Genomic DNA, 14,292 nt, shown 5'->3' with positions numbered 1-14,292 from the left:
CACATTACTTTCAGTTTCTTATATAGTTCTAGTAAATTAAGATCTTTCTCATATACTTTAATATGATGTAATAAATTACGAATAATATATAAAAAAAGAATTTAATTGGCAATTTTCTGAAAGTGGAGGTGGGGTAGCCAATAAAAATGTAGACAGAAGAAATTAAAGTTTCATAAGGTTGGGACACACTGTTTATTTCCTCCAAACTTTTCCCCCCTTTTTATGTGCTATTTCAATTTTCTATACAAACTATTATTACTAGTTTACGAATAATATACTTATTTATTGCATGAAAAAAGCAACACCACTGTTTGTTCCTTTGTACATAATTGCATGGAACCATGTTTCAAGTAAAAGATATGAGCACATCTTTAAAAAATAAAAATATGTAATATTAAAGACAAAATGAAACGTTTTGTATCTTTTTGTGTTAAGCCACATGACATGGACTTGCCAATATCCATAACAAAGAAGTTTTTTACAAAGAGAATAAAAATGCTAAAAACCATCAATAGGTGATTAGCTCAATCTCAGCTACATCAGTTGCGAAATCAGCATCGACAAGAAACAAACAAAGAATAATAACAAGTAAATAAAGAAAACAAAAGATGGGATCATAAAAGCCGCACACAAAGCAGACAAGGGATCGAGAAAAACAAGGAATGATATTAAGAGAGAAGAATAAGTTAAAGAATATATACATTCAAATAGATTCACATACAAATCTAGTTCATAATTCCATTACAATTCTCGAAAAGTGTTGGGTTTTTTTTTCTTCTTAGATCAGTTTGGACTAGTCTTTTTCATCAAACAGGACCAAATTTGAAGCCTAGGCATACTAATGTGTTAGTCATTTTTGTTGTTTCGGATATGATGATGTGTTAGTCAAGTTTCAGTTTAAAATCGAAAACCAGCTCTTATACTATGATAGAAGTTCATAGGTTTTCATCTTAAAACTTAAAGGTAATAGCCAAGAGATTCATATAGCAATTTCAATTAAAACTTAAAGGTGATAACCAAGAGATTCATATAGCAATTTTAATTATCACTTTACATTGATGTATAACATTTGTTTGTTTCAGGTGTCCATAGTCAAAAAGTGAATATTGTCCCAAAATAACATTCCAAGTTCACTATTTCATAATAAAATCCCCCGAATTACCGTTTTGTCCTTGCCTCAAGCAAAAAAAAAGTACTTAATGCAATAAAAGAGTAAGTTAAGGACTAAATTACCCACTCTCTTGATTTATGACTTTAGCTACTTATTCAAAACAACTCTTCTATTAAAGGTGCATATTTTCTATTCCAAAAGTTTTCAAACCATTTGAAACACATTAACATAGTAATGGAACATTACATATGCTCCAATTGTTTTTTACTACATAATAATGTGGGAATTTCTAACATGGATGACGTGGCAAATAAGACCAGATTTCTCCATGCAGCAACCACAAAAAGAAGCTTAAAGACTAAGTAATAAATAAAACACCAACCTCTCGAAACCCTAAAAAGCAACCAGCAATACCAAACTAGACAGTGAAAACAATTTAGTAACATAGCTTTATTTCCATGAAAATCACTGTATCTATTCTATATCTATCTATATATATATACTAGCATAAAGCTCCCTGCTTTATTTTTAGCTCCTATATTCTCATTCCCCCTTTCTCTCTCCTCTCTCTCTCTCTCTCAAGCAAGCTTCTAGTTGATGTGATTCTCCACTTACAAAAGAGAAGAAGCCATGGTTTTTCCTTCAGTTCCTCCTTATCTTGATCCTAACAATTGGCATCAGGTTAGGGTTTCTTTTTTTTGTTACTATTAATTTCATATTTTTCCATGAGATCATTAGCCAATAAAGCAAGAATTTCAAAAGATAAATATTCCCATCTCCTTTTCTTGATTTTTTTTTCAATTTAATTTTTCATAACTTGTTTGTTACATCTTTTAATTTTGTTTTTCATTATTTCCCCCTTTTTTTTTCAGCCACAAAATCATCATATAATTAGGAGCAGCGGTGGAAACCACCATCTGCTCCCAGAGCAGGAGGCTGGGGCGCAGCAGGCGCCCCCGCCTCCTGCGGCGCAGGGGCCGATCGGGCCCGGCACGATGTCGGAGCGGGCGCGCATCGCGAACGTGCCGATGCCGGATTCGTCCCTGAAGTGCCCGCGCTGCGAGTCGACCAACACGAAGTTCTGCTACTTCAACAACTACAGCCTCTCGCAGCCGCGGCACTTCTGCAAGACGTGCCGCCGCTACTGGACCCGCGGCGGCGCGCTGCGGAACGTCCCCGTCGGGGGCGGCTGCCGCCGCAACAAGCGGAGCAAGTCCAAGTCCTCCCCGGCCGCCAGCGGCGACCACCAGGTCGCTGCCGCCACGTCGACCTCCGCGAGCACCGTCTCGACCAGCGCCGCGGCCGGGATGCTGCCGCAGTTCCAGCCTCTCCGGTTCATGTCGCCGCTGAGTCAACTCACCGACAACTTCAGCGGCGACATGGGCTTGACTTACCCGCCGACCGGGACTCAGATGGGGTTCCACGGCGGCGGGGCGATGGCTTCGCTGCTGTCGAGCGTCGGCGCCGGCAGCATTGAGCCGTGGCGTATGCAGCAAGTCCAGCAGTTCCCCTTTTTCGGGGGTTTGGAGGCCTCGCAGCAGGGGAACTACCAATTCCCCAGCAGCGAGGCCGGGTTTCTGAGTCAGGAAGCGAGTCGGCTGAAGTTTTCGAGCTCGCTTCTGACTCAGCTGGCGTCGGTGAAAATGGAGGAAAGCCCTAATATGTCGAGGCAATTGATGGGAGGAATTGGGGGAAATGAGCAATGGAATTCCAACACGAATTGGACAGGGCTTTCCAATTTCAGTTCTTCTTCGACGAGCACTCCATTGTAATCAATGATCTCGAGCATTTCTCTAATTGAAAAAAGCCCTAGAAATTGCTAGGTTTTATTTTATTTTTGGGTTTTTTGGAGCATTAATTAGCTTAATATTTCTACTTGATATGTACTGCCTGAGATTAATGTTTAGATGAATGTGTGATTTCTTGTAGTTTTTTCTTTCTTAGAAATGGGTGACTGAAGTAAAATACGCACACGCGCACGCACAGACTCGTTCGTTGCTTAAGCAAAAATGTATTTGTGTAACATCCTTACTCGGTTACTTAATAATCGAATAAATGATGTCACTGAAAGACGTTTTTACTATTTTTATAAGATGTGACTTTAGAGGTAGTAATTTTCCCCCCTTATCTTCTTGTTTCCAAACTTTATAGCGTACAATAAGGATTTTATTTTAATTTAGATTTTATGAATCACATTTGATTGAAATGTAGGGTAAATTTGCAATTTAGGAAGTATTTTCAGATATAGAGTTCCTTTTTTAATTAATGGAGTGCACACTTTTCAGATTGGCAAGCTATTAGTACAAATGTGTGTAAAAATGTAAAAATATTTGATGGATGATTATGTAATTAATTACTTATTAAGACAATCAAGCTATTTTTTTTTCTAAGTGAGCTCATTAATTAAGTGCTTGTAGAGATAAAGTGGAGAATGTATTTTGAATATATCTTCCATATGTGGCTTGTTAACAAATTCATTTATCAATATTGTGTGGCAATTACTGTTCATTGTTCTATCAAAACTATAGTCTAAAGAACTTAAAAAAGAATACGATTAATTGGTTTTTGAAAGTCACAAAACTAAAAGTCATTGTTTGAGAAGCAAACATGTTTTAATAGGATCAAAATAGAGTATTACTATGATTTATTTGGTGCTCCCGTTAACCAATGTTTTTTTAAAGATTAGTATATGAAGATTAAAATGTATATATACATTTATGTAGAATCTAACTATTCCATATTCCTATCGAAATATTTGTATATTGAGCGTATAATATTGCTATGAAGGAACTTAAATTAGTAAATATTGTAACTTAATTAACTCATTTAATCTTTAAACAAATTTGAACTAGTGTGTATTATTAGGAAATAAACACAAATAATATCACAAATATAAAAGGCGAAACATAAGGACTTGTTCACCCAATTCGATACTATGTGTATAAATCCGGCGGCGATGACAATCTACATATTTTCAGTATATAATTTTTGGATGTAAGATACAATGGTAAAACAAATATATATAGGCAAAAATAAAGAACTCTAGTTCTAGCTCAAATAATATTTTTATTAAATTTAAATTTATTGTACATCAGCCCATAATTTCACCATAGTCGAAGATTAATTAGCTTCCTTTGAGACTTCATAGTCAACAAAGCATAAAACAACATCTAATAATATTTCTTGAAAACAAAAGCTCAAACTTCAATGCCTTGAAACCCAATAATTACCTAAGGATTACATCGTACCCTAAAAAACCTAGAAAAATCCAAACTATTCACTTTTGACTAAATTTCTGAAATTTCTCATCAGAAAATCTACCTAGAATTTAGTTGTGCTCACTCTCCCTAGGAAACTTCTCACTCAGATCATGTCGAAATAATGTTCTGTTTTAATAATTCCGTTTGGCTTTAACAATCAATACTTACATATACATACATTTATGCATAATGTGATCATTTTTTTACAATGATTTCTCAATAATATTTTGCCAAGAATATGTGTTGATGTTTTGTATTTTTCTACAAAATCGGACAATATTCTTAAAAGACCATGCGCACTCAATTCCACACACATATCATTCTCTCCTTCCATTTCCAAAACCCCAAAAAAGCATTCAATGTCCCAAAACCCCATAAAAGCTTCTAAAGCTTTAAGAGAGAGAGAGAGAGAGTCACATAAAGAGTTGAATGGACGAGTGAGAGATCATGAAGACAACAAGTCGAAGGAATTTCTTGTTAAATTATTTATTTATTTATGGGAAAATTTACAAAAGAAATCCATAATGTTTGGTCAAATTCTCTGCTACTTTGAAAACCAGCCAGAAAAATTAGGAAGTTCGGATTTGTTTTCAATCATCACATGTCGAAAAAATTGCCATCTATGTGTAATATACTGTTAACATTGTTTAATTTATCGATGGTAACATCCATGTATGATTTTTTCGGCTTCCATATCACATACGATTTCACCAAAAAGTTTTACCATTGAATAGCTAATAACAAATTCGAACTTCACATTTTGTTCTAGTTGATTTTCAAAGTTGCTGTATAGACCAGAATTTGACCAAAATTCATGATATTTCGGCAATTTAACCTGTATTAACATAGACACTTTTTTGGTGGTTGATTTTCTAAGTTGTGAGATAGACCACAATTTGACCAAACTTCATAGTTTTTTCGACAATTTAATTACCTTTATTTATTTTAATTTTCACATAGACACTTTTTGGTACGCGTGAAACACTCTCTGTATCTATCATGTGTGAGTGTGTGTGGGTGTTTTTTGGTCTTAGGTACTGAAAATGCATGGCACTGTCAGTTTCCTTTGTGAATAATAGAGTCATGCTTCTGACAATAGAAATATGTTCTATCATATGCTTCTTTTGTTACCTAATCTTATTTAAACTTTTTTATTTGCGAAAAAGTTCGCCAAATGTCAAATTAGATAAGTAAAATTTACTAAAAGAGATGAAGCATTAGTAGATAATGTTTTTTTTTGCTTTTACTCCTTGAGTGTGTGTGGCATATCTTGCTTGAAACTATGCCTTATCTATATAATGGGTATATTTTTGTAATAGCAGAATAAGGGAAGATGTAACTTTTGAATTAATTAATTAATTAAACTTTATGCAATTTAAGCATCATAGTAATTAGTTTGGATTGGTTAAGATTACCGCAGGCAAATTTGGTCAGTAATTTTTTTAGATGAGATTATTATATTTAATAAAAACTATAGTCTACATCTGTTTGTATAGTAAAACCCGAGAAAAAAAATTATATTTTCTTACTACTATTGAAGATTCAAACTAATTAATCGGAATATTGTAGTATATAATATTCTAACAATAAAAGTCGTATGAAAATATGACTAAGCATTTATTCCTCCCAATATTATTTAACTATAACCACAGTAGTGAGAAAATAGGAACTTGCTTAATGTGAATTCCATTCGAAAAGTCTTTTTCTGAAGAATTACGTTATTCCAATGTATATTCTGTGATTAGAAAATATAGTGATCAGGCATATATTCATGGTTGACTTGTGACTTGGAAATTTTTTGTTTGAGAGTCTTTCCAAATCAACTTTATCTTTTGATACAAAATAATTGCTAAGAACAAAATATCAGCGAACAACAATAAAAGATGACGAAACCACTTTAAAAGATGAAAAAAATCCGAAATTATTAAACAAAAAATATCAATCGAACACAAGAAAATAGAAAAAAATGAGGTAAACAGGCAACACACATCCTAACACACATCCTAACGTTCACCACCAACTTCATCCGCGAAAAAGATGTGTATTAGGCATATCCAGAATTATTAGTTTGGGTGCAATAAATAATTATGGTGACATGGAGTTTCTAATACGACCAATTATTCTTTTACTCTTATATTACTATTATATTTTATTTTCGGGATATAGTTGTATCTCTTGTTTCTATGTAGATACACCACTGCACACATGATAATATCTGTTGAATGCAAAATGATAGCATACAATTATTTTGAATAGTGTTTTTACTTTTTGAAATTATTGTATGATCATATTATTGTTGCTAGATTATTACACATGATATTCATGACACGAGACACTAAGACTTTATATTACATAATGAAATCTCAAAGAGCAAATTCATGATGACATCCAAAATCATGACATCAATCTAACAATTAAGATAAAATTTCTTTACCATAGAGACAAGGAATCTTTGGAATTTCACTTTTTGTAAGAATCAAAGCTGCCTACCAACAACGAATAAAGTCACTATTCTCAAAATAAAGCTCTCTATCTCTCTCACAGCATATACATACAGACACACATGCATATATTCAGAGATAATCATGCAGATTTGATTATTTGTCGGTTAGCTGTCATAATTATTGAAGCTAGGCTGCTGTTATATGTCCGGCCATAAAACACTATTTATTTTTATTAATTTTAATAAATAAGTAAGTAATACTAATAATTATTGATTTAATATTGGATAAATTATTGAAAAATCCATGAAGTTTGATCAAGTTATAGTCTTTCAACAATTTTATAAATCGAAAAAATCATGAAGTTTGAAATTGTTTGTAATAGTGAAATTTTTGATGAACTTGCATCTGAAATGACAGAGAAAGTATACATGCGTGACGGTGAGTTAAACGTGTCATTTATTTATACAAAATAGCAATATTATCGTTTGATAAAAAAATACCAGCAATATATTACATATAGGTGATCGAATTTTTTCGTTGTGCGATTGTTGCTAATAAATCCAAACTTCGTGATTTTTCCAACTTATTTTAAAATTTACTAGACATATTTGACAAATTTGACAAATTTCATGATTTGACAAATTTGACAAATTTCATGATTTTTGAGACAAAAAATTCTTTAATGAAAAGTATAATATCATAATAAAATGAATCGATTTTTTTATTAAATCATCAATAAATGAATCGATTTTTATTTGAATCAATAATTTATTCAATTCTGTCGTGATCCCAAGATTGTGTCACGCACATTAATTTACGTAAAACAAAGTATTTAATTATGCGAAAGCTGGATGTACTAATTAATTATTACTATTAGCAGAGATTTGATGGTATTTGTTAGGCTCGGAAATCCAAGCCAGATCTTGCTAGTTAGGGAAAATTATCCACAAACAAAATAGTAACATAATTGTAGTATACTATCATAGCATAATTAAGCATAAATTCTCACACACACTGTGGGTACTGTATGTGGCAGAAGGCATGCAGCTTTATCTTTTATAAACGTTCTTCTAAATAATGCACCTAAACTATAATACTACTAAGTTCATCACATAGTTTGAATAGATTTAAATCATAGTATAGTATTACAAAATTCTAAATAAGTATTGTAAAATCGTACTCCCAACTCTTTTTTTTTTTGATAAAATGTCCACCCTTCCATATTCTCACATATATCCTTATTTAATTTACAAAAGAAAACATAGATATATAAAGCCTAAACTTGCATATTTGCAAGTGAAAAATGCATATAACAATACATAAATATGTATATCGCCGAACATTAATTATTTTGTGGCATTATCCATCATGATTGTGCCGTTTGTTTGGTAGGAAGTGAGTAGACGAATACGTGTCTCCCCCAATTGCTGTTATACATTACTATAAAAAATTATGGACCACATATACTTTTTTTTATTTATTTTTTTTATTTTGGGCTCATTAAATTGACTATACACAAAAAGTATATGCAGGTTTGAACTGAAATTTGGGCCATTACCATCTTGCTTTATAGAAACTTGACCCAAAAATTATTTTCCAAAAATCAATTTTACCTTCTTGGAATTCCAGTTTTTTTTCACTTCTTTTGTTAGGGAAAATCATTTCTCACAGTTTCTTTTATTATCTCTCATTACTAAGTCCAAGAAGACCTCAAAGTATTAGTGGGAAAAGTCCAAAATATATTGTTAATATAAAATAATTTAATAAATATTCTTTACGTAAAAAAAAGCTCCAACTCAACCACCCGGCGAGTTAAAGGTTCAACACAACAAAAACGTGAAGACCACTAACAAGTGACAACCTAAAACCAGCGCCAACAGCAACAAAACGAAACCCCAACAAAGACACATACTACAACATTCAAACATATACGACAACAACTAACCAGCCTCAACAAATGAGCATTTTAGAAATGACAATCAACAATTATTGAGGCACAAATTACTCAATTACTCGTATAAAGGCTATAAACTTATACGTAGTAATACTATATTTAACGTTATTTATGGAAGAGAAAGTTACTATAGTGTACTACATGTAAGCTAAGATGACGAAACACTGCACAAATGTTACAAATGTACAATTAAAGAAATAGAGAATAATTTTAAATTCCTATTGAAATACAAATATCAAAATAATATAGCACAAATGTTGAGATGGCCGAGTTGGTCTAAGGCGCCAGATTAAGGTTCTGGTCCGAAAGGGCGTGGGTTCAAATCCCACTCTCAACATTGATTTTTTTTATTTTTATTTTAATACTTAAGGGAGTACCATTATATAGAAATAAAACTTCGAATCTATATGGTTCGAAAAAAGGCATAAAAATGAGTAATAATTTTACAATTATTTTCATTTTTACTATTCTTTTATCACTTACCCCCATTATTTTTCACTTTAGCATCAAATGTAGATTAATAAAATATAAAATCTCATATTCAAGCCTCTAATTTGGTCATTTTTATATACACTTCTCCATTCATCAAGTTTCCATTATATAAATGACATGTAGATTCATGTAAAACATAAAGATATCCGTATATAGATGTCAATATAGTCCGAAACTAAATGATTTATTTATCCTAATAACTTGAAAAGAATGGAGAGATATATAGATTGGCTTTTATAATCCAATATTATATCCAGACTACTTGGGCAGTTGGGCTTATTACCTGAGCAGGTTGATGGTCAATCGGGCTGAATGATTATTTGTTTCATAAAAACAAATTGATAATTAAAACTATAATAGCATAAATTTTACTATATATGTTTACAAAAGCATTTTTAATATCAAAATATTCTTTTTATGAGATTAGTATTTATAAATTGGCACATGTTTAACAGTGAAAATGCAAGGCTTTAAGAAAGGGTTACAGTTTCAATTCTCACTAGCAAACACATTTTCAATATTTTTTCCAATAGCGTTTGAACATTAAAATTGTTTCTTCATTGGTTTCAATAATTGCCAACGTATTAATAACCCGTGGTTAAAAACCGAAATAGGATCGCAAGTTACAATTTTCGAACCACGACCGTCTCTCATGAGCTGAACCAAACCTCGAGTTCCATTCTACCGTTCAGATTGCAAAACTTTTAGGGTATCCACTATGGATAGCCACGGGTTGGGGTGGTCGCGGGGCGAACCATAGTGTAGGCGACGTCCGCCCCGGGACGGACGAGAAACGGGGGGCGGACGACCATTCGGCGAAAGCGGGGCGAGGACGCGCAGGTCCGGGGCTATCTATAGTGGGGCGGCGGTCGGCGCGCCGGCCGCCCCCTTGAATTTTATTTTTTTTATAATTTTCGATAATTTTTTGAGAGATGAAGGAAGAAGGAAGAATTGAATATTTTTTTTATAATTTTTGATAATTTTTTGAGAGATGAAGGAAGAAGGAAGAATTAATTTTTTTAATACACGTTTTTTGTTATAATTGATTATAATTGGTTATAAAATTTTAGGGCTATTGGAAGTGTCCACCATAGTGGCGGAAACAAATTTTTAGAGCTATGGACAAAAAAATTGGGGTTGTGAACAAAAAATAGGGCGGGGCTATTGGAGTGTCCACCTTATAGTGGACACTCTTACAATTGTAGTTTTGGCCCAAAGCCAGAAAAACAATTGATATTTGAAAAAAAAATCATGAAAAATTGGGGAAATCGGGAAAACACGCCATTGCTTATGCCGGGCTGGTTAAGCTACCAATTTGTTTTTGAACCAGAACAGAAATCAGCAGTTCTTGAACCGGAACCGAACACAGAGAAACACTTGTTTTTTTAACTGTATATCTGTCGGTTTTAGTACAGTTTACACAGGATCGTACTGATAAAGAAAGAAAGGAAAAAGCTGTTAAACCAATCATTCATCTCTAATCTTCAACCATAAACAGTTAATCATGTAGTAACAAATTTATTCTCTAACAAATCTGTAACCTCCATTTATAGCAAAAAACAGAAGTTGTAGAATAAGAGATCTACTTGTATCTAGGTAGTTGTCAATATGGTATCATAATCTTATTACCACCTTAAATTCATCAACTATTTATAGTAATTTCAGAAAACATATATCACGTAGTAGTATTACACATTACTCATTCAAGTAAGTAACAAACAGAGAAAGGAAACGATGTTTGAATTGAGAAAATATAGGTCATAATTGAATTGAACTTAACAAATCAATAAATCTTGAAAGCTATGTTCTTACAACAAATCTATACTAAAAGATTTTGTTTCCCTAACAATAATATCTGCAAAAGATTTCCATATTGGTTCTCACTGCCTAATTATTTTGTAAAAAACATTAAATATCGCTATTTACCCGACCGACTACGGCTGCTGCTGATCGCGTGACATCGTTCCGAGCAGCTTTTCCTTGGTTAGCCGCTCCGGTGCATCTGATTTGACGACAAAGGTATGGAACACTTTCTCGCTCCCGGAGGCAAATTTTGCGTCTACTATGGTCGCCCGAGCATCCTTGATTGCTCGAACGAAACTCGACACGGGGTGAGCATCGAGCTGGCAGCTCACCTTCAGGGTGACTTCGCCTACGCCTGCTTGGATGTCGATGCTAGGGGGTGGCCTTTCCGTATTTGGCGGATTTTCCGACACTGACGCCTCTCCCGACAGCCTCCCGTTACAAGATTCCAAGCCCTTGAGCTTGTTCTGAAGCTCGGTTATGTAAGCAATCGCATCTCCCAAGAGGGAAGCTTTGTCCATCTTGGAAATATTCGGAACCACCGCTCTCAGCGCGTAGAAACGCTGGTTCAGCTTCTCGCGTCGCTGCCTCTCCGCCTCCACGTGATTGAGGGGCTCCTCCCTCCCGTTGGCAGGCTTCCGGCCACGCTTCCTTGGCCTGTTGTCTTCTGATACCAGCATGCTCTCTTCGATACACGGAACTTCAATGTCAGAGTGCTCTGCCTCTGTGCTCTGTGGTCGCGAATTCGCACCAAAATCAATCTGCATTTGCGCTGGTTTCCGGTTCAACGGATGTTTTATTTGCCTTGGAGGATTATAAACCTCCACTGGGGTTGCAGGCTTCGCGTTCGGGTACTGTCTCCACACCAAACCGTTCCCATTCCCGTTCCCGTTCCCATATTCAACCTTCCTAACATCGCCATTCCCCTTCAATTCCACGCGACCAGAGCATAAATCTTGCCCGAAAACCTTAGGAACCATTTGTTCGACTACAAAACCCTTCGATCGCTCATTCACTGCAACTCTCTTGGACTTCGAAGAGAAAGACGACCTAACGGCCCTCAACACCTCCACATTCTCCGGAACACAACTAACAGAGCCCAGCTCCACCACACCAATATCCGTCGGAACCAACACAACGGTCTGCACCCCCGCATTCCTCGCCAAAAACGAGCGAACGCAGTAATCAACGGGCGACTTAAACGCATCGCTCAACCACAAATGCTCGCCCGAGCTAAAGCACCTTCCCGGCCCCCCTTCCCCTCGACTAAACGAAAAATACATCGACGCCAAGAAAAACATCTCGGCATCCGTCACCCTATCCAACCCAAACGCGTAGCTCTCGTCTTCGCTCCCCCCGAACCAGATATGCAGCTTCTGCAGAACCCGCTTCCGCATCCGCTGCTGCCACTCGTCCTCCTGCCGGAGCTTGAGGAACCGAGTAACATCGGAATCCTCCTCATCGTCCCGGGGCTCCCGACAGCACCCGTCCCCCCACCCCAACACTAAATCCCCAATTTTTGACCTCGACATTTGCCAGAAAATTGCGTAATTCCAACTGAAATTGGACAAATTGGGATGTTCTACTAGATCTGAGAGCTTGTTCTGTAAATTCTCATCATTGCTAATCGACATTAAAGAGCATTCCGCAGAAACCTTGTTTGAAATCAAGTAATCGAATGCTTTGCTACCTAAAACGGCAGAAGCCATAGCCCTATCTTCGTCGGTCCACCTAACACCGGCCATACTAGATTCTCTCCTCATCAAACACTCCAAATCAAATTTGTTCAACAAAAAACAGAGGAAAACACCAAGTTTTTATCTAAATAAATTCAGCAAGATTAAATCTTTTGCTCAGATCTCAAAAACTAACATGCAAAAGTAAAGAATCGATGAATAATGGAAGGGATTGGAAGAATTTACTTGCCGGATTTTGCGGTTTAGTAATTTGAGAGAGATGGGAAAAGAATAGTTTGAATAAATTAAGTGAGAAAGGAAGAAGAAAGAAGCTTATTCGGAAAGAGGCAAATGAAATTATGGTTATTTTATTTAATAATTTAAATTATTTTTGATCGTGACCTTTTTTGGCCTAACCCTGCATGTGTATCACTTTTTGTTCAAGTTAGATATATTACTAATATTAATTTGGTGATTATTAGATTATTTATGGGATGTTACAAAGGGTTTGATTTTGATATTTTGAGTGATTTCCAAATTGGTTGATTTTGTGATGCGATTAGAGAATCGGACGGTGGGAAGCGGGACACGTGGCGGGGGAAGTGGGTGAATGTGGGACACGTGTGGAAAGTGGGAATCATGATTCTCACACGTTTCTCGTTTGGCCAGAAAGGCTCTCATGTCAACGAACGTGAAAGGCACGTGACACGAGGGGAGTTTGGAGTGTGAGAAGCACGTGAGCCGCATTTAGTTTTGTTTTTCCATGCTTTTAAAATAGTTTAGTTGCTTTAACGTGTAGGTTGTGTGTGGTAGGAGGTTTTTCTTTATTTGGTAAAGTAAAATGCTCGGAGCAAAAGAATGAATAGTTCACTAATAATAATACAATGATAAATACAAACAAAAATAAAAGAAAATAAGCACTAATGTAAATTTTAAGACGTTTAAAGGTAAAAAAGTTCATTCAGACAATAAAAAATCATAAGATATCGACAACAAGCATCAAAAAAATCACATCTACAACTAACAACGAAATAGTTATCCTATGCATGTTATCACAAGACAACAAAGGGCATCTACAACACAATGTGAAGAAGACGGGCCAGTCGAAGTCTCATCGTTTTCGCATTTATAATCGATAAATCTCAACTATAAAAGAAATTGATCAAAAGTAGGGTAAAATTAAAATAGAAAATTAGGAGTAATAATTATGAACAATAATAATTTTATACTCCTTCTATCCTATCTTATTAAGAGCATTTCTTTTTGATATAGGATTAAGAAATAAGTATTTAGAGAATAAGTGAAGAGAGACCAAAGGGAATGAATAAAAAGTAAAATTAGAGAATAATTTTATTGTAAAAATAATTGCTCAATTATATACCATGGGGTGACTAAAAAAGAATACGACTGTACTATCATAAAACTGGGGGAGTAGATGTTTGATTATTTTCTTTTTGTTTTTACACTGCTCACCAAACATATGAACATAAAAAGTTTAATATGGAAAAGTATTTGTGCATGTTCAAAGATGTTATGACTCACGTGTTTGAGT

The 14,292-nt window shown here is 34.9% G+C and overlaps 2 protein-coding genes and 1 non-coding gene across 3 annotated transcripts; 2 read left to right on the top strand and 1 right to left on the bottom strand.

Moving 5' to 3' along the window:
• The first annotated feature begins 1,633 nt into the window (after positions 1–1,633).
• Positions 1,634–3,039, top strand: LOC121749710 (dof zinc finger protein DOF5.1-like). Its single transcript, XM_042144307.1, has 2 exons — positions 1,634–1,792; positions 1,984–3,039. The coding sequence occupies exons 1-2, from the start codon at positions 1,742–1,744 to the stop codon at positions 2,881–2,883; spliced, it is 951 nt and encodes a 316-aa protein (XP_042000241.1). The 5' UTR covers positions 1,634–1,741; the 3' UTR covers positions 2,884–3,039.
• Positions 3,040–9,025: 5,986 nt separating this feature from the next.
• On the top strand, positions 9,026–9,106 carry TRNAL-AAG. The gene has a single exon. It is a non-coding gene; the product is annotated as a tRNA-Leu (tRNA).
• A 1,909-nt stretch (positions 9,107–11,015) lies between these two features.
• Positions 11,016–13,066, bottom strand: LOC121749673 (transcription factor MTB1-like). The gene has a single exon (XM_042144258.1). The coding sequence runs from the start codon at positions 12,825–12,827 to the stop codon at positions 11,196–11,198; it is 1,632 nt and encodes a 543-aa protein (XP_042000192.1). The 5' UTR covers positions 12,828–13,066; the 3' UTR covers positions 11,016–11,195.
• Positions 13,067–14,292: the final 1,226 nt, after the last annotated feature.

Source organism: Salvia splendens, chromosome 9 (assembly GCF_004379255.2).
Source record: "Salvia splendens isolate huo1 chromosome 9, SspV2, whole genome shotgun sequence".
In the NCBI taxonomy this organism is placed as follows: domain Eukaryota; kingdom Viridiplantae; phylum Streptophyta; class Magnoliopsida; order Lamiales; family Lamiaceae; genus Salvia; species Salvia splendens.
This window is presented reverse-complemented; position numbering and strand designations above follow the sequence as displayed.

Coding starts and splice junctions, on each gene's coding strand:
- LOC121749710 (XM_042144307.1), top strand. CDS start 1,742: ATGGTTTTTCCTTCAGTTCCTCCTTATCTTGATCCTAACAATTGGCAT. Junction 1,793..1,983: donor ATCCTAACAATTGGCATCAG/GTTAGGGTTTCT, acceptor TTTTTTTTTCAG/CCACAAAATCATCATATAAT.
- LOC121749673 (XM_042144258.1), bottom strand. CDS start 12,827: ATGAGGAGAGAATCTAGTATGGCCGGTGTTAGGTGGACCGACGAAGAT.